Below are 24,974 nucleotides of genomic sequence, written 5' to 3'. Positions count from 1 at the left end.
CTGTTAGCTCACTTTTTAGATTAGAATCAATCTAAACATCATGGCATAGACAGAGCATAAAGGGGGCTAACACCTTCAATATGTTGTCTAACACCAATTGTTACAGCTAACCTGAGAATGCAACTTGTGTCCTCCACAAACACGTGATGAAGGAGTGGTGCTCCGAAAACTAGTGCTTCCAATTAAACCTGTTGGACAATAACCTGGTGTTGTGTGATTTTTAAACTTTGTTTAGTTTGGTGTTGACTTTCAGATTAGCAGGGTATGGCTGATAGGGCAGTTGCATGTTCCTGCTACAGAATGTGGCAGGTGAGAGACATGACACAGGTCTCTGTCAAACACATCTGTGGGAAGTGTACCCAACCCTAACTCCTCGAAAACAGAATTAGGAAACTGGAACTAGATGAACTGTGGATCATCTGGGAAGCTGAGGGAGAAATTGAGGGGATGTACAGGGAAGTGGTCACTCCTCAGACACAGGATAAGGACAGCTGGGTTACAGTCAGGGGGAGGAAAGGGAACCAACAGATAGAGCAGAGATCCCCTGTGACCGTCCCCCTCAGCAATAAGTATATCGTTTTGGATACTGCTGGTAGAGCTGGTAGGGGAAAGCCATAGTTGTCAGGTCTCTGGCACTGAGCTTGGCACTGTGGCTCAGAGGGGGGGGGGGGGGGGGGGGGGGGTGGGAAAGAAAGAGAATAGAAAAGCACTAGTGGTTGGGTATTCAATAGTTAGACAGATTGACAGGAGATTTTGTGGTCAGGAACTGGACTTCTGGAAGGTATGCTGCCTCCCTGGTGTCAGGATCAGGGATGTCATCGATCGTGTTTACAGGATTCTGAAGGAGGATGGTGAGCAGCCAGAAATCATGGTACATATTGGCAATGATATAGCCAGGAAAGGGATTGAGGATCTGAAAAGTGACTACAGACAGCTAGGTTGAAGCTGAAGAGCAGGATGAATAGTGATCTCAGGTTTGCTGCCACTTGATAGTGAGGTGAGGAACAATCAGTGAGCACAGCTTAACATGTGGCTGTGAGACTGGTGCAGGAGGGAGGGCTTCAGATACCTAGACCATTAGGATGCCTTCTGGGGAAGGTGGGACCTGTACATGAAGGATGGGTTGCTCCTGAACTGGAGGGGTACAAATGATCTGGGTGGGAGATTTGTTTGTATGGTTCAGGAGGGTTTGGCAAGGAAATGGGAACCAGCGCTACATATCTGAGAGGGGTAGTTGTAGATGGGGCAGTGACAGGATGTAGTGAATCTATCAGGAAGGTTTTTCACGTGATGAAACAAAGGGACCAGCTAAAGTCCGTCTGCTGTAATGCAAGGAATGTCAGAAATAAGAGTGATGAACTTAGTCCCAAGTACTGATCCATGCTCTATGATGTTGTGACCATAACGGAGACACAGAGTTTCACAGGGGCAGGAATGGTTGCTTGATGTTCCAGGGTTTAGAACGTTTAAAAAGAATAGGGAGGGTAGAGAAAGAGATGGGGCTGTAGCATTGCTAATCAGAGAGTGCATCACAACTACAGAAACAGAAAGGTTGTTGAGGAAGGTTTGCCTACTGAGTCAGTATGGGTGGAAGTCAGGAATAGCAAGGGAGCAGCCACCTCATTGGGGGTTTTCTACAGACCCTCTAATAAAAGTAGGGAGATTGAAGAACTCAGGCTGGTAGATTTTGGAAAAATGCAGATGTAGCAGGGCTGTTGTTATGGGTGACTTCAACTTTCCCAATATTGACTGGAACCTCCTTAGTGCAGATGGTTTGGATGGAGCCGTTTTTGTCAGGTGTGTTAAGGAGGGTTTCCTTACTCAGGATGTAGACAAGCCAATGAGGGGAGAGGCCACTTTGGATTTGGTGCTCGGCAATGAGGCAGGACAGGTGTCAGATCTCATGATGGGAGAACACTTTGGTGACAGTGACCACAACTGCCTCACATTTACCATAGCTTTGGAAAGGGAAAGGAGCAATTACTAAGGGAAGATATTTACTTAGGGAAAGGAAATTATGATGCTATCAGACAGGAGTTGGGAAGTACAGATTGGGAGGAATTGTTCCACAGAAAGGGCACATGTGGAGACTGTTTAGGAGCAGTTGTTGCGAGTGATGCACAAATTTGTTCCTGAGACAGGCAAGAAGGGGTAAGTTTAAGGAATCTTGGATGATGAGAACAGAGGGGCTTCTCGTCAAGAGGAAGAAGGCAGCTTATGCAAGGTGGAAGTAGCAAGGATCTAGCACAGCTTTATGGGATTGCAGGCTTACTAGAAAGGAGCTCAGAAATGGACTGAGGAGAGCCATGAGGGGGCACAAGAAAGGTTTGGCAAGAAGGATTAGGGAGAACCCAAAGGCATTTTACTCATACATGAGGAATAAGAGAATGATCAGGGAGAAGCTAGGGCCTGTCAGGGATAACGTAGGGAACTTGTGCATGGAGTCGGAGCAGATAGGGGAAGCCCTAAATGAGCTTTTGCTTTAGTATTCACCAAGGAAAGGACCTTGTTGCGAATGAGAACTTTGAGGAGCTAGGACACAGGCTTGAACAGATCAAGATTGAAGAAGTTGATGTGCTGGAAATTTTGGCAAACATTAAGATTGATAAGTCCCCAGGACCAGACCAGATTTATCCTAGGATGCTCTGGGAAGCGAGAAAGGAGGTTGCTAAGACGCTGGCAAAGATCTTTGCTTCCTCACTCTCCACGGGAGTTTACTGGAGGATTGGAGGGAGGTGAATGTTGTTCCTCTTTTCAAGGGGAGTAGGGAAATCCCTAGCAATAACAGACCAGTCAGTTTTATGTCTGTGGTCAACAAGGTTTTGGAAAGAATTCTGAGGGATAGGATTTATGACTATTTGGAAAAGCATAGCATGATTAAGGGCAGTCAGCATGGCTTTGTGAGGTGTAGATCATGCCTCTCAAATCTTACTGAATTCTTTGAAGAGGTGATCAGACAGGTCGACTAAGGTCGAGCAGTGGATGTGGTGTATCTGGACTTCAGCAAGACATTTGATAAGGTCCTCCATGGTAGGCTCATTCAAAGTCTGGAGGTATGGGATACAGGGAGATTTGGCTGTCTGGATTCAGAATTGGTTGGCTGAGAAAAGGCAGAGTGTGGTTATAGATGGAAAGTATTCTGTCTGGAGGTGAGTGTTGAGTGGTGTCCCACAGGGCTCTGCTCTTGGGCCTCAGCACTTTGTCGTTTTTACAAATGACTTGGATGAGAAGGTTGAGGGGTGGGTCAGTAAATTTGCCAATGACACAAAGGTTGGAGGCGCTGATGATAGTATAAAGGGCTATTGCAGGCTGCAGCGCGACATAGACAGGATGCGGAGCTGGGCTGAGAAATGGCAGATGGAGTTCAACCTGGATAAATGCAAAGTGATGTAGTTTGGAAGGTCATAGAGTCAAAGATGTACAGCATTCAGAGACTTGATTGCTGAATATAGGATTAAAGACAGGATTCTTGGCAGTGTGGAGGAACAGAGGGATCTTGGTGTTCAAGTGCATAGATCCTTCAAAGTTGCCACTCAAGTGGACAGGGTTAAGAAAGCATATGGTGTTTTGGCTTTCATTAACAGGGGGATTGAGTTTAACAGCCGTGAGGTTTTGCTGTAGCTCTACAAGTCCCTGGTGAGACCATATTTGGAAAATTGTGTCTAGTCCTGTTTGCCCTACTATAGGAAAGATACGGAGGCTTTGGAGAGGGTGTAAAGAAGGTTTACCAGGATGCTGCCTGGACTGGAGGGCTTAACTTACGAAGAGAGGTTGACTAAGCTCGGATGTTTTTCTCAGGAGAGAACAAGGAACAGAGGTGACCTGATCGAGGTATACAAGGTAATGAGAGGCATAGATAGAGTCAATAGCCAGTCTTTTCCCCAAAGCAGAATTGACTGGCACATAGTTTTAAGATATTAGGAGGAAGGTATAGAGGAGATGTCAGAGGTAGGTTCTTTATGCAGAGAGTTCAGAATGCATGGAATGCGTTGCCAGTGGTGGTGGTGGAAGCAGTGACATTTAAGTGACTGCTGGACATGCACAGCAGTGAATGGAGGAGTGCGTAGGTTAGGTTATTTTATTTTAGATTAGGAATAATCCTCAGCACAATATCATGGGCTGAAGGGCCTGTTCTGTGCTGTACTTCTCTATGTTCAATTAGGGTCCAAAAAAAGGGATTTCTGTACAGAAGCAGTGGCCAAAGCTGTGTACTAGGTGCAAAGTATTCATTTATCTTCAGCAAGGAAGCAAACATTCCCAACATCAAAATAGAGAGTTTTCCAGATGGGATGGTGCAAATTAATAAAGAGTTTCAAATGTTACATCCTTCAAAAACAGGACAGGGATAAGTCAAGGATTATAAGCAGTTTAAAATTGTTGTTGGGAAAGCTCGAATCAATCACTTGCACAAATGTGAAGTAAAGAAAATCAGATGGATTTGTTAAAATCAAATAATGTACAACTAACATGACTAGATGAGGTTTACGAGGGCAATATAGTTGATGTTGTGTACATGGACTACCAAAAAAGTTGAATAAACTACCAGGTGATAGGCTTAGCTGCAAAGTTAGAGCTCATTGAATAAAAGAGACAATAGCAGCATGGATTCAAAGTTGGCTGAATGGAAGTAACAGTAGTGATGAACAAATGCTTTTTGGACTGGAGTAATATATAGGGTCAGGTATACCAGTCAGTGATAGAACTGTAGTTTTCTTCTCTACTTCTAGGCTTTAATGCTAAGGACATAGTTTAAACATTTGCAGATGATCTAAAACCTGGAACTATTGTGTACAGTGAGGAAGTCTGTGATAGACTTCAATGGACATAGACAGAATTTATTGTAGAGAAGTGTAGTGTTACATTCTGGTAAGAAGAATTGGGAGAGACAATATTAAGGATACAATTCTAAAGTGGCGCAGGAACCAAGGGCACATGTATACAAACAATGAAGGTTGCATGGCAGATTTAGAAAGTGGTGGGTAAGGCATTTGAAATGCTAGGTTTATAAACCTATAATGGGCGGCACGGTGGCTAGCACTGCTGCCTCACAGCGCCGGAGACCCGGGTTCAATTCCCGACTCAGGCGACTGACTGTGTGGAGTTTGCACGTTCTCCCCGTGTCTGCGTGGGTTTCCTCCGGGTGCTCCGGTTTCCTCCCACAGTCCAAAGATGTGCAGGTCAGGTGAATTGGCCATGCTAAATTGCCCGTAGTGTTAGGTAAGGGGTAAATGTAGGGGTATGGGTGGGTTGCGCTTCGGCGGGGCGGTGTGGACTTGTTGGGCCGAAGGGCCTGTTTCCACACTGTAATGTAATGTAATGTAATGTAATCTAAAGTAATCTAAACAAAACTATAAGTTACAAAAACAAGGAAGATATATTGACCTTTTATAAAACACTGATTCAACTTTAACTAGAGCAATATGTCCTTTTTCAGGACACAACTGAAGGAGGATGTGTAGGCACTGGAGAGGGAACAGAGAAGATTTATGAAAATAGAAGAATGACGGCCCAGTCATAGGTTTCTTGGAGAGGAGGGGAAGATTTAGAACATCAGAATAAACTGTTTTCATTGGTAGCAGTTCAAGGACCTACTAAGTTACTCTGTATGCCAAAGCAGCCAAAATATGACCCAAGGAAATTTTTCAACATAAGGAGACGAAGATGTTGAATGCATTGCCCGAGTGTGTGTTGGAAGATTATTAAATTGTCGCTGAACAAGTTAGTTAACTAACTGAAGAAAGAAAACTTGCAGACCGACATAGGTAGAAGTGTGGGACTAGCTGATTGTGGGACCAGCTCAGTGCGCTTGCTGATAAATTAACACAGACACCATGTGCGAAATAACCTCACGGGCTATTACATTTTGTTGAGCAGGAAATATCGATTTTCAAGTTGCCCGAATCAGTTTGATAGTCAAAGGCACCATAAATGGGAGAAAATAGAAACAAATAGGTCTCTTAATAATTTAGGATTGATGTTCCATTACCCTCAATTATTGATCTGGTACATTACTCAAAGCTCAAAAGAAATTTTTAGAAGTGAAGAGGAGCTATCTCAAATGGCTGCTTGCAAATGGCTAAGTACTTACTGTATATATCTGAATCATCTCCAAGAATCCAGACTTTGAACTGGCAATCGAGTCCAGCCGTTACCAACGTAGCTGGCTCACTTCTAGAGCCAGTCAAATTTTGAAAGCAAAGTGCTGAGATGTGGCTCTCATGTGGTGCATTTATCATAGTATTAAGGGCAAAACTGTCATGAGGAAAGAAATAAATTTTATTAATTAAAATTACACAGCAAATGACATTTGATACATTTCAATTTATTGCAGTACTTCCCTATCAGAGATATTTAGTGGATCTTAATACCACAACTTATTTGTACAGCTCCTTAATGAAGCAGCCCAAGGCCTTTCACAATAGAATTAGTAAAAAAAAAAGCAAGGACACTGATTTACATCAGGACATAGTTAGTCAGATGATTGAAAGTTTAATCAAGGAGTTAAATTTTAAAAATGTCGAAGAAGAAAACCAGGAACCTCCAACAGCCATTCCTGTCCCACATCTATCCACGTTTCCGTGATGGCCACAACATCGTAGTCCCATCGTAGTACAGGAAGAAAAAAGTTATAGAGAGAATTCTAGAACATAGGATCTAGAAAACAGGAGACAGCCAGCAGTGGATGAACGGTAATTTAGAATGCAGAGATCAGAATTTGTAATGCTACTTCTAACCCTGTTGGTATTCTATTTTACTTGAATATTAAAGCTAGTTATAGCAAGCATGATTCCTGTGAAAACTCTGGAATCAATGAAGGAGCGCCTTCAAACTGTTCCATCTAGCAATTGCTTAAGAAAGTTTTTTCTTACTAGAGAAAAGCTAAAGTTCAGTAGCAGAAATAAATAAAATCTCTCCTTTAGATTATAAATTGTATAAGTGCATATAAGCCAAGATTCTTCAAAATACAGGGGTCAAATCTGGCCATTCACTACTATTCTTTAGTTACTCATGATCAAATGAGAATTAGAAATGTGGTCTGATGTGCAAGCCCACACTCCAACCAACTTTGTACATTAACCAGAATTAATCAATGCAATTTAAAGGGGGCAATTATAAATTAAGTTGCTGGTGCAATCACACCCCTTTCTGGAGGTTCTCTCTCTGGCACATTCAGCCATTTTCTAGACTTCAGTGTAAAAATGGCTTCTTACATTTACAGGTACAATGCCCCTCCCCTTAAGGCATAAAACTGCTTTTAAGTATTTACATCATGCTTTCAGCTGATGTGCTAACAATGAACTTCACAGGTAAAAGTGGGCATGAATTTAACAAGCTGCCAGCTGTGCAATGAATGGATGCAGACTAATTACACAACACTGTCATCATATCTCTTTTGAGGTTACAAATAAATTCCTAATCATTTATAACAGCCAGTTTAACTATACAGGATGAAGAGTTATACTTCAAGCAGCAAATAATGTTGCTGTTAAAGAAAAAAAGCACGGCTTCTAACAAAAACAGCAAAACATTCACACCCTCTGACACAGGGGTTTCAAGGACTACTTTCCACCTAACAAGAGAAAGTAACAAGTGATTTATATACTTTTAGTAATATAGCTTTATAAGAAATATTGCTACAATCAACAGCTACAGTAAAAATTTCAAAAGTCAGTAAAACACTTGACATAATTCAAATATTTTAACTAAAAAGTACAAGAGGTTCATTGCTCTAAATCCAACTTCAGTGGCTCTATTTAAAGATGATTAAAAAATAAGTTAATGTATTTCATTTCTGTGCATGGTATTTGGGTTTGGAAAGCTCACCTCTGTTGTTCCTCATTATAAGCCCAAAGTTTCATTTGCTGCTCAAGGTCAGTTGTTTCTTCCTTCCTTTCTTCCACAGTTACCAACCATGTACCCTGACAGTCAAAGGCTGCCTTGACCACCTGAGTCTGGTTTAGTCCTGATTGGTGGATATATTCCTTTTGTACTATGTCTAGCTGTGAAATGGAAACAGAATGAAGCAAATTTAGCTGTACCTAAATATTACTAAATTAATCATGTCTGCTTTTTAAATATTTAGAAACTAAAGAATTCTGAAAACTAATTGGAGGGGGCTGGACAATTCTTCTGAGGAAGGGTCACCAGACCCAAAACGTTAACTTCTAATATCTCTTCACAGATGTTGCTGGAAATGCTCAGTAGGTCTGGCAGCATCTGTTTTTGTTTCTGTACATTCCACTATTGTTCCATATAGTTCTAAGAAGATTAAAGCATTCTGTGCCAAGAAATTGTTCAAAATACCAAAAGCATAAAATGTTGCATCAAAACCATTGCTGTGCGTTTGATTGCCAAAGTGTGAAAGACATGTTTGAAGTTACTTCAATGAAAAATTTCTTGGAAAAAATGACTCAATGATTGGGGATACACACAACATTCATGTAATATTAATACAATAGCTGCACACAACTTTGAGTACCATTTGTATATCAAAAATAAGACTGATTAATAATATAGGGTAAAGAAATGACCTACAACATGGTTTATAAAATGTCATGCCAGAAGAAAATGTCAACATTGGCCATGGTGGCATTCCAACCTATGTCCCCAGAACATTAGCCTGAGGTTTTGGATTACTAGTCCAAGGGAAGTGATAGGGTAATGGTAATAACACTAGACTAAACGTAGAACCCCAAACTAATGTTCTAGGGATATGCGTTCAATTTCCACTCTGTCAGCTATAGAAGTTTGACTAATATCTGGAATTAAAAGCTAGCCTTATGGTGATCATGTAACTACTATTGATTTACATAAAGCTCATATGGTTCACTGTTGTCCTTTAGGAAGGAAATCTGCCAGTGATGTCCACATCCCATGAAAACACGAGAAAGGAACAGATTTAGGAACTTATAAATTATCTGTATCTAAAATCTTGCTTTCTGCATCGATACACTTTCAGGATTATTACTGGGAGAAAAAAGGCTTTTTGGATGAATAGTTAGGTTCTTTGTCATTTCACACTACCAGCATTCTCTGTCACTAACATACAATATTTTTGCTAAATGCTCATGGACTGTGAATTACTTATTGCTTATTTACCAATAAATATAGTCATTATGTTGAAGAACACTCATTACATGAACAATTAGCTTATGTCATCGGTGGTGTTTAGTCCCAACAACACTACATTTCATTCCATAGGGATCTGCACTCTATCATTTGTATCATGTAATATATCACTGATGTATATAATTTCAGTTTAGCTTTATTGTTGAGAAAGGTAACATGGGCGCAAAAGAATTGACAAAGCCAAAGCTATTGCAGCATTAATTGTGACTGCAAAAGCCCAAGAAAGATTCTAAGACCACTGGTAAGATAAAACAAGGATAGGGACAGATGATAACTGCGAAACAAGCAAGAAAAAGTGAAATAAAACAAAGACAAAAACAGAAACAAAATGTTTCACTTTTGACAAATTCTGCAAGACTGGCTATGTTTCTCCAACATTTGGTTTTTATTTCAAATCGCCAGTATTTACAGTATTTTGCTTTTGAAAAAAAAAGGAGGAAAAAATCAATAAAACAAGCAAAATGAAAAAGCAGAATAAAATTATATTACAGAATTTTTCACTATTCTTCCAAGGACTGAATCTAGGTACACTTTTTAAAAATGTGCTTTCAAATTAATACTTGCTTTAATGAAGCTATTTTCTCAAGTCAGCCCGATGATGTGAATTAAAAAGCAAACAAATATGTTTGCCTCAGATAATAGTCTTGTGGAAATACTTTTCAGCAAGCATTTACATTTTTTAAGTTTAAATACCTCACCCTTTTTAACCTTTGTAAAAAATTAATTTCAAGGACAACTTTCAGCTATGAACATCAGATTGACATCTCCAGTGACCAGATAGGCATCAGGTAAAAAAGAACTAACTTTGCTACAGTCATTCAATCATAGAGGTGTACAGCATGGAAACAGACCCTTTGGACCAACTCGTCCATGCCGACTAGATATCCCAACCCAATCTAGTCCCATCTGCCAGCACCTGGCCCATATCCTTGCAAACCCTTCCTATTCATATCTCCATCCAGATGCCTGCAAACCCTTCCTATTCATATCTCCATCCAGATGCCTTTTAAAATGTTGCAATTGTAATTGCCTCCACAACATCCTCTGGCAGCTTATTCCATACACGTACCACCCTCTGTGAAAACGTTGCCCCTTAGGTCTCATATCTTTTTCCCCTCACCCTAGACTTATGCTCTCTAGTTCTGGACTCCCCCACCCCAGGGAAAAGACTTTGTCTATTTATCCTATCCATGCCCCTCAATTTTGTAAACCTCTATAAGGTCACCCCTCAGCCTCCAAGCCTCCAGGGAAAACAGCCCATGCCTATCCAACCTCTCCCTATAGCTCAAATACTCCAAACCTGGCAACATCCTTGTAAAGCTTTTCTGAACTGAAAATGTATTGCTGGAAAAGCGCAGGTCAGGCAGCATCCAAGGAGTAGAAGAATCAACGTTTCGGGCATGAGCCCTTCTTCAGGAATCGGGCTCATGCCCGAAACGTCGATTCTCCTGCTCCTTGACCTGCTGCGCTTTTCCAGCAAAACATTTTCAGCTCTGATCTCCAGCATCTGCAGTCCTCACTTTCTCCTAAAAGCTTTTCTGAACCCTTTCAAGTCTCACAACATCTTTCCGACAATATTCCAACAGGGGCCTAACTCAAGTATTATTAAATGAATCATGTCTACTATTTTAATATTTAGAAACAGCCAATGAATGCTGCACATTGACTTTCCCTGATCAGGATTTTTAAACAATCAATTGGGCCACAAGAACTTTTAGAAGAGAACACTGTAACATCCACTTTTGAAGTGCTGAAAAATATTTAAAATGCTCACCTAGTTTAAGAAAGAAAGTCTTGCATATTGGGGTTGCATCGCTTATGCATTTTTTTCCAGATTGTTCAATCAATCTAACTAAAATTCTGCATCAAAGTAAATTTAGTAGCCAGTGTTGCATTATATGTTCACATTACTGTGGTACAACACAACAGTGTAACACACCAAAATCTGCTGTAAAGCATTATTGGTGCAGACATTTTCCTTCAGCATTCAGCACAAACATTGTTTGCACCTATAAATTTCTAGGAGGTTGAGCTAACTACAGTTTGACAAGACATGGGACATTAGTGAGCAACAGCCTCTCTCAAGAAATGGGCTTTAAGGATAACAAAAAAAACTTGGAACGGTAGGGAAGGAAGTTGACTGAAAGAGTCGATAAAGTGAGGAACTGGAAAAGGCACAGCAGGTCAGGCAGTATCTGACGGGCAAGAAAGTTGATGTTTTGGGCATAACCCTTCATCAGGATCCTGATGCCCAAAATGTGGACTCTCTTGCTTCTCAGATGCTGCACGACCTCCTGTGCCTTTTCCAGTGCCACACTTTATTGAATCTGATTCGTCAGCATCTGCAGGCCTCACTATCTCCTAATTGATTGTTAACCTAATTTGACTGTCAAGAGAAATAAAGAAGAAACCATTGAGTTAAAGAGAAAAAGCAAGAGAACAGGAAGAGAAAATGTTTAAAACCTCTTTAGAATATTTAAGACAATCAAGAATGCGACTCCAGTTTCACTTATACCTTTTTGGTTTAGAATATACTGAATTATAGCGTACGATTAATCATCTAAATCATTAAGAAAGTCTGTGTGCAGTTAAATACCAATTCTAACATTGTGTGATGAGCTTAACAGGCAAATAATTTACAAATAAGAATTTCTTGATAATTGTATGGTTAAATGGCAAGCTGATGCGGTCATAAGACTAATGATGAATTGGCACAAATGATCCAACCACTGGTGATGAGTGCAACTCATGCAGTATTTGCCACATGCTAGCAATGACATGATGTTTTGCTTTGTCAGCAAATTCTAGGTCATTGTTTCAAATTAAACTCAGCCTGATTTTATTTACATGCAATTTACTTCACAAAAGATTAAGCAGTCAAAAAGCATACAGAATTCATCCAGATTAAAAATGGCTTGATTGTTACAACCAGCACAAACCCAGTCCCCACAATGTATGTCCTGCAAGTAAAGATTGGGTGGTGTACGTTAATTACAAAAGAAGAAACTCTTGGAAAACTGATGGGGCAGCTAAACCATAATGCGGTACCTATGGCAGTCCTAAATTCATAACTGGGAATTATAAAAGGTTGAATTAAAGAAAGAAAAAATCAAATGACCACAATAAATAAATACTAAGAATAGAAACTGGACAACTCAACGCAAGAAACTGATTCAAAATCTACACAAAAACTGTTAACCAAAACTAACCAAAGGTCACCCATTCAGGTAAATCTAAAATTACTGTGAATACCCTAATTTATTATTGCTGTAAAAGCTAGGCATTACATTTAATCAGTGGTCAAAACCTCAAACAGTTAAGAAAAATACTACAATTATGTTTTTATCTAACATGAACTGCTTTAAACCATTGATCCCTACACCAACAAAATAGACATTATCCAGAATTTCCAAACACATACTGAATCATAAATGTTACAATTATTTCATGTGATGACTTAGATGAAGAATGCATCAGTTCAAGAAATACTTTGAAATGCAATGAGTTGATGCGTAAACACTACAATCTTTTTGTCAGAACCTAAGCTTACAATGGCAAGCCAGGAAGCCAAGTCATGGGATTCTATTACATTATTTATATATGGGACAAGTGCAGCAACAAAAAAACTTAAAGCATGATTTTTTTTTCATAAAAATATGAAACAGGCAAGATTGAAAATAACTGCATACACTTACATTGTACAACTGCTTGTCACTCTGGAGTGAATAAAATTGCAAATGCCCTGGTTTCCCATTTAGAACCAGAGCTTTGCTTCTTGGATCAAGCATTAAACCAGTTAAAACCTCCTGACCTGTAAAAGAAACAAAATAAAAAATGGAAAACAATTGAGTGCCAATGAATAGCTCGTTCAAACAAGTCTCAGCCAGATACATACCTTTAACTAAACCTTGAATTATGGTAGAAACAGTCAAGTTGCTTTGGATGGTGATCATTTCTGAAAGAAAAATCCCAAGACGTGATATCGAAAAGTTGGGACAGACAGTCAAATTAGAAACATTACAAAATTAGACAAGATCATAGAAGATAAAAAATGAACAAGTTTGAAATACACGAGTCTAAATGCATAAAGTATGATTAATAAACTGATGAGCTACAGCACAAATAGCCACTTGCAAGGCCATATTGGATGCTTAATAACCTTGGGTACAAGATATTTGGGAAATAAAACAATGGAGGAGGAATGGCAGATCAAGCTAATCACTAAAATGCAATCATTTAGATTAACAAACTTTTCGGAATTAAACACAAATCTGTATCAAATGCTGATCCTGCCATATCAAAAGCTAGCAAAGTTTAACCGTTGAAAGTTTTAAATAGAATTAACCAAATAAGCAACAGAACTATAAAGTAAAAACTTTGCTAAAACATAGTGACTCTAATAAGTTTCTAACTCTTACTATTATCACTGTGAGATGTACAATGCAAGAAACCATCAGGCGAGGTTGCAATATGTTCAATCGCTCCCCCAAGTCGAGGCAGAAAGTTTTTCTTTGTTTCAGATTTATATTGCCATTGAACCAGTACAGACTCCACTCCTCCAGAGAGCAAACTAGTGCCTGTTAAAAAGCCACAGTAAAATGAATCAGCCAAGAATATTTTTCTAGTCTTTCACAAATAGTTGTCACCATAAAATCTCAATTAAAAAATTCTCAGCCTAAAAAGATGCTCTACAATGCAAAAAACACAATCACTGTCAATGTGAGTTAAAATTCTCAAATGTTTGGTTGAATCTTAACTGTCCTTTTAATTGCTAACCAGCAACTCAGTTCAAGGCTAATTAGGAACAGGCAACAAATTCTAGCCTTGCAGAAGATGCCCACACTCCACGAAATAACTTAAAAAGGATGCAGAGGACATTTCCCAGAATGATTTCAGGTAGGAGGAAAATTTAACCACAAGTTTAGTTTGGCGAAACTGTGCTCATCTTGGAGGCTGGAGTTTAATGAAAAATGTGACAGAGCTGTACAATACTTTGGTAAGTTTAGAGGTGGTAAACAAAAAAAAAGCCTATTCCTATTAGCTGATAGATTTAAGATGTTGGACAGAGGAAAAATGAGGAATTTTTTAAAAAAAATGCTATGTCGGTGAAGCAGAGACAAAGATTTTAAAAAGATATTCAGTAGTCATTTGATGGAAAATAAACTTGCAGTGCAATAGGGAGAGAGCAGGTGGTCAGAATTGACTGGACTGGTCTGCTGACAATCAGCAATGACCTTCTTGTCACGAAATGACAATGACAAATTCCTAATTCGTTCTCTTCAGAAAAACAAAAGATCAAAATTTTAATATGTATAGTATTAAAATTTTAATTTCCATACAAATTAAAAATCTTCAGAAACTTGTGTACCATGATAATGTAAAAAGAAAAAATGTCTCCCACTTAAAGGCTGGTCAAGTTAGAAACTTGAACATATTTCCCTACCTTCTGCTGAGAAGATCAGATCATTGACTACACTGTGATGCCAGTGTTGGGTTGAATACGTATACTCCTGTTTGTTACTGAAGTTCCTCCTAGAAAATTGAAAATTCAAATCAAACCTAGGAACTTTTCACTTTTGAAAAGAGTCTATTTTCCTTTAAAAAAAAATAAAAATGCTCAATTACATTGAGTGATGGGGATAATTCAATATTAAAAATGTACAAAAAGTATTCTTATACATGAAACACTTGGAAAACTTCATAATTGTATGAGTTCCCACTTTAATTCAATTTTTATACTTTGGAACATTCTGAATGACCAGCTGCTTTTATGGAACAGCATATTAAATAGACCAAAACATGCTCATGGAGATTGCTAATTGCTAACACCTTTCAGTCAAGGCTGCAGATTAAAAAACATTTTGTATTTTTTTTCTACATGTTTATGCTTCAATGTCAAATGCTGTTTAATATACTGATTCCTGAAACAATTCCAAAAACATTGAGTCATGACATTTTAGTAATGGTCTTAGTCCCTAAGCACTCCTTTCTCGCATTGAAAGTAATGGAGCATCCCATTGTTATGTAGATCTTTGCAGATTTTACTGTTGAACGTGTCAAACAGAATTGCATACATGGGAATTCCATCAGAATGGGATTATTAAAGCCTGCATTTTAGCAGTTACAAAATAATGAGAGAATGAAAACCTTGTATCAGTTTGTAAACTGTAATAAGGAGGAAGAGTGAGAATGAATTCCAAAAATACAGGGCGAACTCCACATCCGTGGGTCCAGTTTCTGCAGTTTCAATTTACTACTGCCCGAAAACATTATAGGGAATGTTTCAGAACCAGGGACCAGGGCTGCTGGGAAGGCACGTTTCCCATTTAAATGAATGGGTTCACACCCATCCGTGGTTTCGGGCCTCCGCGGTCGGTCTTGGAACCTATCCCCTGCAGTGGGGAGGAGAGAAGAAGGGGAGGAGGGGGGAGGGGTGGCACGTGAACTACTATAACACCAAAAGTAAGATAACTAAATACCATACCAGAGCCGAATTTTACCATCTTTATGGCCTGTTGCTACACAGTCTTCCTTTGGATGACAGGCTACACACGTAAACACATTATTAGCTCCTTTCCGATCTTTGCTACTCAAGGGAAACCTTAAAATGTAAATCAGCATAAGATTATTCTTCTGTTGCCTAGGTTGTAAATAGATTGTTTCTTCAAACAGAGTACGCAGAAGAAAAATCAAAGTTTCCAACCTGTAGTACTTTCTCCTTTTAAAGAAAAGCACACAAAGTTCAAGAGATTTGACTGAAGCAACAAACTGACCCTGTTAATAGAAAACAATATGCTCAGCATTGTTTTGGAGAAAATAAAAAAAGCATTTTGCATTCTGATGTCATTTAAACTGATCAAAGAAGTATAAAATACATGAAGTTGAGAGATACATGGCTGCTATAGGAAAGATGTTGTGAAACCTGCAAGGATTCAGAAAAGATCTACAAGGATGTTGTCAGAATTGGTGGGTTTGAGCTATAAGGAGAGAATGAATAGATTGAATGGAGCATTGGAGGATGAGGGAGTGACCTTAGATTTACAAAATCATGAAGGGCATGGATAAAGGTAGTCAAAGCCTTTTCCCTCGTGTAATGAAGGCCAAAACTCGAGGGCATAGGTTTAAAGTTAGAGGGGAAAGATTTAAAAGGGACATAAGGGGCAACTTTTTCATTGACCTGCTGCGCTTTTCCAGCAACACATTTCCAGCTCTGATCTCCAGCATCTGCAGACCTCACTTTCTCCTACAACATTTAAAAGGCATCTGTATGGGTAAATGAATAGGAAAGGTTTAGTGGGACTAGATTAATGTAGAATATCTGTTTGGCATGAACGAGTTGGATCAAAGGGCCTGATTCTGTGCTGTACATCTCTATGAATATTTCCATTTTAAACTTAATTCATTCATTCAAATAAGGTTAACTTCCTCATCATGTAACTTTTATCTCTGAATAAAAATTATTTGGATACATAAATTATCAGCAACAGCTATTTTCTACAATGTAATAGTTACAGAAAGAACATCCTTCTCACTCCGTAGACACTATCATCTAGTACTTTGGCGACAGGTTAATCTCTCATTGGATAAAACTTTATTTCTCTAGCTATAAATATCATGCGTCATTAAACAAGGACACAAATGTACATTAGGTTATATTTGCACTTTTTCCTGTCAGGAAAGGTTTATCGTAATCCATAATCTTGTTTCATTAATCAACATAATTGAGATAAGTTAAAATGATTTTTAAAAAGTAAATTGCGTTCTGTTTACAATGATTTTTAATTTACAGCTGGATAATCGAGGAGTCCTACCTCTCTGCCAAAAGCTATTGATTTCGGTGACTGATGTACATCATCCAAAACGACAGTTACGTCTTTAACTGCAACCTCTTGATCAGTTGACTTGGGCAGATTGATGGACACCAACTGAAAATTCCCTGGAGCACAGCAGAGATCGCAAAGCATGGCCACAATTTACATATGAACAAGTACAACATTTAAGAACGACCCTCAAATTTACTTCCATGATGTAATTTAAAAACATTCCAATGACTACCAAAACTTAAAGTGCAAACAGAATGAAAATCCAATATTACACTTGGTTAGAGAAAAAAGACCAATTGGAAATAATTGCTAAATTAATAATTGGTAGTACAGGACCTGAATACTACTGAAAACAAACAGATTACCAAAGCTTCTCATTTTGTACTCATACTAAAAATGTAAAAGTTCAAACAATTGAAATCATTTTTATTGCGAGAGAAAAGGTGTCCTGATTGGAGTTCTCCCTGGTTGTTTTCCCTCAATCCAGAATATCATTTTATTTTTATTTGATTTTTAGTTAAATGTTGATATTTCATAGTTTTGTTTACCTGTGGCTAAAACTTACTCGTGTGTAGTGAACATTAGTCTAGTTAAATAAAGGAACTTGGTTAGTGTTTTCAGTTAACCTGATTTTATCAGACAGGTAAACTTCGCAGACTTTCTTTAAATCATTAACTATCATCTCATCCCAGAGCAAAAGGGGCTTGAGAATCAGTGCACATTCACATGTCGGCTGCAACATGAACTGGACGGATTATCTTAAATTAGTTCTGGTGTAGCTGTTAGCACTTACAGGATTGCTCAAAAAGTGCCGCTCAGCTCTGGAATCGCAACGAACAATCTTGCTTTAGGTTATGCAAAGTGGGCTGGTTGAGTATGATCTGTATTCAACTTATTACGAATAGCCAAAAAAAAAGTTTAATTCCATAAGTTAAGCATTGGAACATACAGACTACATCTGGATGCAGGTTTGCTTGTTGAACTGGAAGGTTCATTTCCAGATGTTTCGTCACCCTACTAGGTAACATCTTCAGTGGGCCTCCGGGGCGAAGCACTACTGATGATTTCTGCTTTCTATTTATTCTGCTTTCTATTTGTGGGCGGCACGGTGGCACAGTGGTTAGCACTGCTGCCTCACAGCGCCAGAGACCCGGGTTCAATTCCCGACTCAGGCGACTGACTGTGTGGAGTTTGCACATTCTCCCCGTGTCTGCGTGGGTTTCCTCCGGGTGCTCCTGTTTCCTCCCACAGTCCAAAGATGTGTGGGTCAGGTGAATTGGCCATGCTAAATTGCCCGTAGTGTTAGGTTAAAGGGGTAAATGTAGGGGTATGGGTGGGTTGTGCTTCGGCGGGTCGGTGTGGACTTGTTGGGCCGAAGGGCCTGTTTCCACACTGTAAGAAATCTAATCTAATCTAATGTTTGGGTTTCTTTGGGTTGGTGATGTCATTTTCTGTTCTTTTTCTCAGGGGGTGGTAGATGGGGTCTAACGCAATGAGTTTGTTGATAGGGTTCCAGTTAGAATGTCATGCTTCTAGGAATTCTCATGCGTGTCTGTTTGGCTTGTCCTAATACCGTGCAAGAACTGTAATAAACACTACATTGGACCAACAGGCAGAAAACCAGTCACCAGGATACATGAACATCAACTAGTCACAAAACGACGTGACCCTCTCTCACTAGTATCCTTACATACAGATAAGGAAGGACACCACTTCGACTGGGACAACACTTCCAACCTAGGACAAGCCAAACAGAGACATGCACAAGAATTTCTAGAAGCGTGGCATTCCAACTCTATCAACAAACACATCTACCTGGGCTCCATTTACCACCCCCTGAGAAAAAGAACAGAAAGGGACATCGGCACAGAAAGGGACATCGGCACAGAAAGGGACATCGGCACAGAAAGGGACATCGGCATCCCAAAGAAACCCAAATTTCTAAATAGAAAGCACAAATCATCAGCACTGCTTCGCCCGGAGGCCCACTGAGGATGTTATCTAGTAGGGTGACAATGTCTGGAAATGAATCTTCCAGCTCAGCGAGCAAACCTACATCCAGAACCTCAACCTGAGCTACAAATCTTCTCAAAACTCACTAAGTACCGACTACTTACCTGGCATCATACTGAGACTGAAATTCATACATAGCGCTGTTTAATTGTGTGGTAGGCAGAATGTTATTTTGGGAATGACAGAACTATTATACAGGATCATCATTTGTCTTGTCATTGCATATTTCCAGAGTAAAACAGCTTTATCTGGGAGAGTTGTTGCCTATATATTGCCTATCCAGGATAATGTGAGGTAGGCCAGGTACGTCTCAGCTTGAATAATACTTACATTCAGATCAAAGAGCTTAAAACTAAGCTAGATTGTCTGTACATGTTAAACTCCTACAAAGGTTATGTTACAAAACAAAAGGATATTTGACCAATGCTTAAAGGTCAATATGCTTAGAGAACAGAACACTGGATATTAAAATACAGTTGATATTAGCAGCTTTTCTGAGTGTTATACTCGTACTTATTTTCTATTTAAATGCACAAACAATGCAATGTTGGCAAAGCAGAAGGCTTATTAAATCAGATTTCAAAACTGATTTGTAAACTTTTTTTTAGTTACCTGAGATTTCATTATTATCTTTTGGAACAATAGCAAAGATGGACTTTTCATCAGCAGCAGACGTGTACAGGGCAAGCAGTTTAAAGTCCACAACAAAGGTCTATAAGGAAAATTATGGTTAATGCATATTTTAAAAAACATTAAAATTCTTTACGCTGCAGTTTAAAGTACACCACCACTTACTTTTATTAAGATTCCATCTGTGAAGTCCCAAATTCTAATTGTGCCATCCAATGACGTAGAATACAACTATAAACAAATAACGAAATCACCATTAACCATTTGAAAAAGACATTTCATTGAAGTTATTCTTCACATAAGTTAAACAGCATAGGCTTCGTATGTTATTAAACTATGATGCAAATTTTAACTATGATGATACTATGGCTTCAAAAGATGTTATTTGTCCTGGTTTTAAGATGAGACAGAGGTCTGACAGTCTGCTCAAACCCCATAAGTAGATATCTTGCGAACCCTTGGATTTTTTCAGCTGGAACAATGGAAACAGCCTGAATTGATGGAGTCAAGCTGCCAAAGAACTGGGATTTTTAGTTTCAGCTTTCTGCAGTTGCTGCGGTCTTGAAAATAGATGTGGAAGCTCTTAATCTCGTCTCTGTTAAAGCTAAAAGCTGGGCTTCTCTTCCTGTTGCTAGAATTGCATGCGAGACAATCTATTTTACTGAATTTGCTTGTGCCAAGGGTGTATTTATGGGATGTTATTATATTGGAACAGTGAATATATTATTTTGTTACACATTTTGCTAGAGTTACAGTTAAGCCAATTCTTTTTGTCTTTTTTAAACTGTCGTGTAAAAATAAAGTGTGTTTTGCTTAAAGTAGTTTGACCAATTGAATTGCATCTGAAATGCAGTGCCTTACACTTACCTTTAAAATAGGAAAAAGTTAGGGTCTAAGTTATCTTAATATATTTTAATGGGGTTTGCCCTGGTCCATAATATAATCAAATAACAGTTATTATTTAGGTTCTCAGCAACGCCAGATAAGGAATCTTTCTCCACGTAACGAAGAAAAACAAACCATCAATAGCTGTGATGGTCCAATATTTTATGAAAACTTTTACTCATTATATTGAAGACAGGATCCCCTTTTCTGCCTGATAGAAAAAAAAGCAATACCACTGCTTTCCATCAGTTAAAGCTAATAAGTCATGAATGGAACAAAAACAAAGTGCTGGTGAAACGCAGGAGGTCTGGCAGCATCTAAGGAAAGGAGTCAGAGTTAATGTTTCAAGTTTGGCGACTCTTCATCAGAAGGATGGGTTGAGAAACAGATCAGCCATGGTCAAATGGTGGAGCAGACTCAATGAGCTAATTCTGCTCCTTTATTTAATAGTCTTATTCACTACCCCAATCTACAGGCGAGAGAGGACACATATTTGTTTCACCTTCTTTCTCACTATAAACAGACTTTAGATACATGCACAGAATTTTAAATGCTGTTAGATTTTGCAGCCAGACTATTTTTGTTCTAATCATATTGTTTGACCAGAGAGGAAAATAAAAGTTCTGTATCACCAGAGGTATTCCACAGGGATTGGTTCTGGGTCCTTCCTTGTCATTTATATACATGATTTGGATGAGAATATAGAAGGCATGGTTAATATGATTGTGGACGACATCAAGACCGATGACACAGTAGACAGCAAAGATAGTTTACGATTATAATGTGGCTGTGGTCAAATGGGTCAATGGCTGTAAAATGCCACATGGGAGTTCAATCTGGACAAATGCAAGGTGTCGCATTTTGGTACAACAAATAGGGTAGGACTTGTACAGTTAATAGTAGGGCCTTGGGTAGTGCTGTAGAACTGGGGGACCTAGGCGTTTGGGCACATACGTTTTTGAAGTTCAGTAGATGGGGTGGTTAAAAACGTGTTCAGCACAATTGCCTTCATCGCTCAATCCTCCGAGTATAGGAGTTGGGAAGTCATTGAGATTGTACAAGACACTGTTGAGGCCTCTCCTGGAGTACTGCGTCCAGTTGTAAGGGTATTAAGCTGGAGAGGGCTCCGAAGAGGTTTATCAGGATGTTGCCAGGTATAGTAAGTTTGAATTACGAAGAATGGCTGGGAGTTTTTTTACTGGAGCATCGGAGGTTTAGAGATGACCTTTTAGAAGTGTTTAAAAGCATGAGGGATATAGAAAGTTTTAATGGTAGGTGCCCTTTTCCTGAGATGGGGGATTTCAAGATTGGGGGCACATTTTCAAGGAGAGAAAGATTTTAAAAAAAGATAGAGGGGCTTTTTTTTTCTTATAGAGGGTGTTTCACGTGTGGAATGAACATCCAGGAGAATTGGAGGATGTGGGCATAATTACAATGTTTAAAAGACATAGGAAAGGTTTGGAGGGATATGGGCGTGGGGCAGGCACATGGGACTAGTTTAGTTTGGGATTATAGTCAGCATGGACTGGTTGGACTGAAGGCTCTGTTTCCATGTTATATGACTGACTTGAAAACTAATTGTGTCACTTCCATTCAGAAGAACGCTTACAAGTGTATTAAGTCAGTTGGGATGTGTTCCATGTGCTAATAGTCACAACACAGCCGCCAACATATCAAATCAGTCTCCAGTATCTTCTACACAAAGCTCACTCCTGTATCGCACTGCATGGATTGTGCTATAAATGTTACACTGTAGTAAAACTCTGTTGTGGCCAAAGATTAACTCTAAAACAAAACTGACTTACCTGCAAATGATTTCTGGGATTAAGCTGAATGCCTGTGACAAGATTCTTATGGCCTTGCAGAACACGTACACATTCCTCTGTGGCTGTACTATATACTTTCACAAAATCGCCTGATGCACACAACAAATATCTGCAGAATGAATGTTAAGTTTCTGAGAACTACTTTCAAAACAAACAGAAAAGATTAAGAAAATAAGTTCCATTCTGCTTTTCTACTAGCTAAAAAAGGTTCTCTGGAAAGCATTGTAAGAATTTTGCACTTCTACACTTTTTGTAATGAATTCATCCCACATGATATTAGAGTAGTTGAAATCCTCCCAGTTATTGCCCTTTGAGATATTCTTAATGTGTTTACATATTTTCTATCTTCCTTCACCTCTGAGGGTCTCTAACATATTCTCAAGCAATGTAATTACCCCATTTTTTTACCTTCAGTTCAACCACCGGGCACCCATTGTACTCTATGCTACTCTCTCCCCACCCCCACCCTCCTCTAGCCTATCTCTCCACGCTTCGGGCTCTCTGCCTTTATTCCTGATGAAGGGCTTTTGCCCGAAACGTCGATTTTGCTGAAGCTCCTCGATACTGCCTGAATTGCTGTGCTCTTCCAGCACCATTGATCCAGAATATTATTTTCTTAACCAATAATGTAACTTTGTTTATTCTTCCTATCTACCCCATAGCAAATTCCTGTAAGAGGAATATTGTTACCATTCACATCTAGTTTAAGCCACATTTCATTAACAGTCAGATCTTGAGTGTCATCGTCAGCATACCATGTTAATCACTAGAGTCATTGCATTATGTGTACCATTAACAATGAAAGAATAACTCATTTATTGTCTATTTTCTAGACTTTGTTTCCTCTGCCTTTCATTCTCACATCAATTTTCTGCATAATATTTCCTGCTATTTTCCTTGAATAAACTGTTGAAAATGTGTTGCTGGAAAAGCGCACTGTTCCTTGGATGCTGCCTGACCTGCTGCGCTTTTCCAGCAACACATTTTCAGCTCTGATCTCCAGCATCTGCAGCCCTCACTTTCTCTTGAATAAACTGTTGTCAGGTTCCAATCCTGCTACCAATCATTCCACAGTAACATCACCAAATCCTTGATCTAAATTCACTGAAGTGCAATCCTTCCTAGTTATACATGGGCCACTTTTCCCAAAACTAGACACATACCCCTAAGATTCTTTAAGTACTACCTCAAGATGAGCATTATCTTCCTACCTGTCACACAGCAGCATGGGTAATCTGAAGACTCCTACCTCGGGGGGGGGGGAGAGAAAGAGAAGATGGGAGGGAGAGGGGAAATGAGGAAACTGGTGAAGTCCACATTGATGCCCTGGGGTTGATGTGTTCCAAGGTGGAAGATGAGGTGTTCTTCTTCCAGGCATTGGGTGGTGAGGGACCAGTGGTCGAGGCGGCCCAGGACCTGCATATCCTCGGCCGAGTGGGAGGGGGAGTTGAGATGTTGGGCCACGGGGCAGTGTGGTTGATTGGTGCAGGTGTCCCAGAGATGTTCCCTGAAGCGCTCCGAGAAGAGGCGTCCAGTCTCCCCAATGTACAGGAGACCACATCGGGAGCAACAGATACAATAGACTACATTGGTGGATGTACAGGTGAAACTTTGATGGATGTGGACGGCTCCTTTGGGGCCTTGGATGGAAGTGAGGGAGGAGGTGTGGGCCTGTGCAGGTCTTGCAATTCCTGCGGTGGCAGGGGAAGGTACCAGGACAGGAGGGTGGGTTGTTGGGGGACATGGACCTGACTACCTAGTCAGATCCACGCTACCCAACAACCCACCCTCCCTCCTGGCACATCCCAAAGACGAGTTACCAAACGAGTGAATCGCCTCTCCTTTTCGTGACTTTAAAGAGGAACGGAGTCCCCATTCTATTAATTACAGGTTAACCCGTGTGATTGAAGATGCAAGTACAACACATAAAGGCACAATAATAAACAAGAGGATATTGAGGATAAACCGTCAGGAGTACACCTTCAGCATCCCGACGAGAACGTTACAACCAACGAACACCAGGCTTCATTGGTGCACTCACTGGCGGCGTATGCAGCAAAGCCTCCCAGCCTGGTTCACAGACGGTGGGAGGCTGTCCCAGTTCCAGGACTAAGAGAGAGAGAGACAGCGGGAGGCGGGACTAGGCCCTAGGCCCTCACTCCCTCCACAGTTACTCACTGCTGCCTCACCGGGTATTAGAATGTACCCGAGCCAGCGACACCCCAGAGCAGACAGACAGCCACGTGGCTCCCCGGCAGTCGCAGCATCAGGCGGCACTCACCTGCTGTCGGTCGAGAAGAGCGGCCGCCGGTAGTTGATTTTGCTGCCGCCAGTGCGGATCACGCGCACGTCATCCCGAGCGGTCTGTTCCACCATCTTCCCTGAGCTTACCACCACGTGGTCTGGGGGCAGAGGGCGGGGCTTAGGCGTGACGACGTGGCGGGCTCAGACCGCCCACTGGAGGGGCGGGGCTTGGTGCGAGTGACGTCAGAGGGGCGATGTGGAGGAGCTGGTGGTACACTGGGGTGGACAAAGTTAAAACTCACAGAACATCAGGTTCAGTTGCAAACACCAGCTCTCGGAGAGCTGCTTCTTCAACAGATAGCTAGTGGAGTATAAGATCATAAGACACAATATTCAAAGTAAAAGATTACAGTCATACAGTGAT

At 40.0% G+C, this 24,974-nt stretch overlaps 1 protein-coding gene across 1 annotated transcript in view; it reads right to left on the bottom strand.

Moving 5' to 3' along the window:
* wdr75 (WD repeat domain 75) overlaps nt 1-24,721 on the bottom strand; it is a 36,124-nt gene extending 11,403 nt beyond the window's left edge. Inside the window, exons 1-13 of the mRNA XM_043692827.1 lie at nt 24,588-24,721; nt 22,286-22,415; nt 19,761-19,826; nt 19,578-19,677; nt 16,941-17,065; nt 15,833-15,903; nt 15,614-15,730; nt 14,573-14,661; nt 13,548-13,706; nt 13,025-13,084; nt 12,825-12,940; nt 7,825-8,000; nt 6,089-6,252 (exon numbers count right to left, since the gene is read on the bottom strand). Coding sequence (XP_043548762.1) covers nt 6,089-6,252; nt 7,825-8,000; nt 12,825-12,940; nt 13,025-13,084; nt 13,548-13,706; nt 14,573-14,661; nt 15,614-15,730; nt 15,833-15,903; nt 16,941-17,065; nt 19,578-19,677; nt 19,761-19,826; nt 22,286-22,415; nt 24,588-24,682 — 1,468 coding nt within the window. The 5' untranslated portion in view covers nt 24,683-24,721. The remainder of the gene's footprint in view (nt 1-6,088; nt 6,253-7,824; nt 8,001-12,824; nt 12,941-13,024; nt 13,085-13,547; nt 13,707-14,572; nt 14,662-15,613; nt 15,731-15,832; nt 15,904-16,940; nt 17,066-19,577; nt 19,678-19,760; nt 19,827-22,285; nt 22,416-24,587) is intronic.
* Between the last annotated feature and the right edge of the window lie 253 nt (nt 24,722-24,974).

This window comes from Chiloscyllium plagiosum, chromosome 7, assembly GCF_004010195.1.
Source record: "Chiloscyllium plagiosum isolate BGI_BamShark_2017 chromosome 7, ASM401019v2, whole genome shotgun sequence".
NCBI lineage: Eukaryota > Metazoa > Chordata > Chondrichthyes > Orectolobiformes > Hemiscylliidae > Chiloscyllium > Chiloscyllium plagiosum.
Note: the sequence above shows the minus strand (reverse complement) of the source record. Positions and strands in the feature narration are given on the sequence as shown.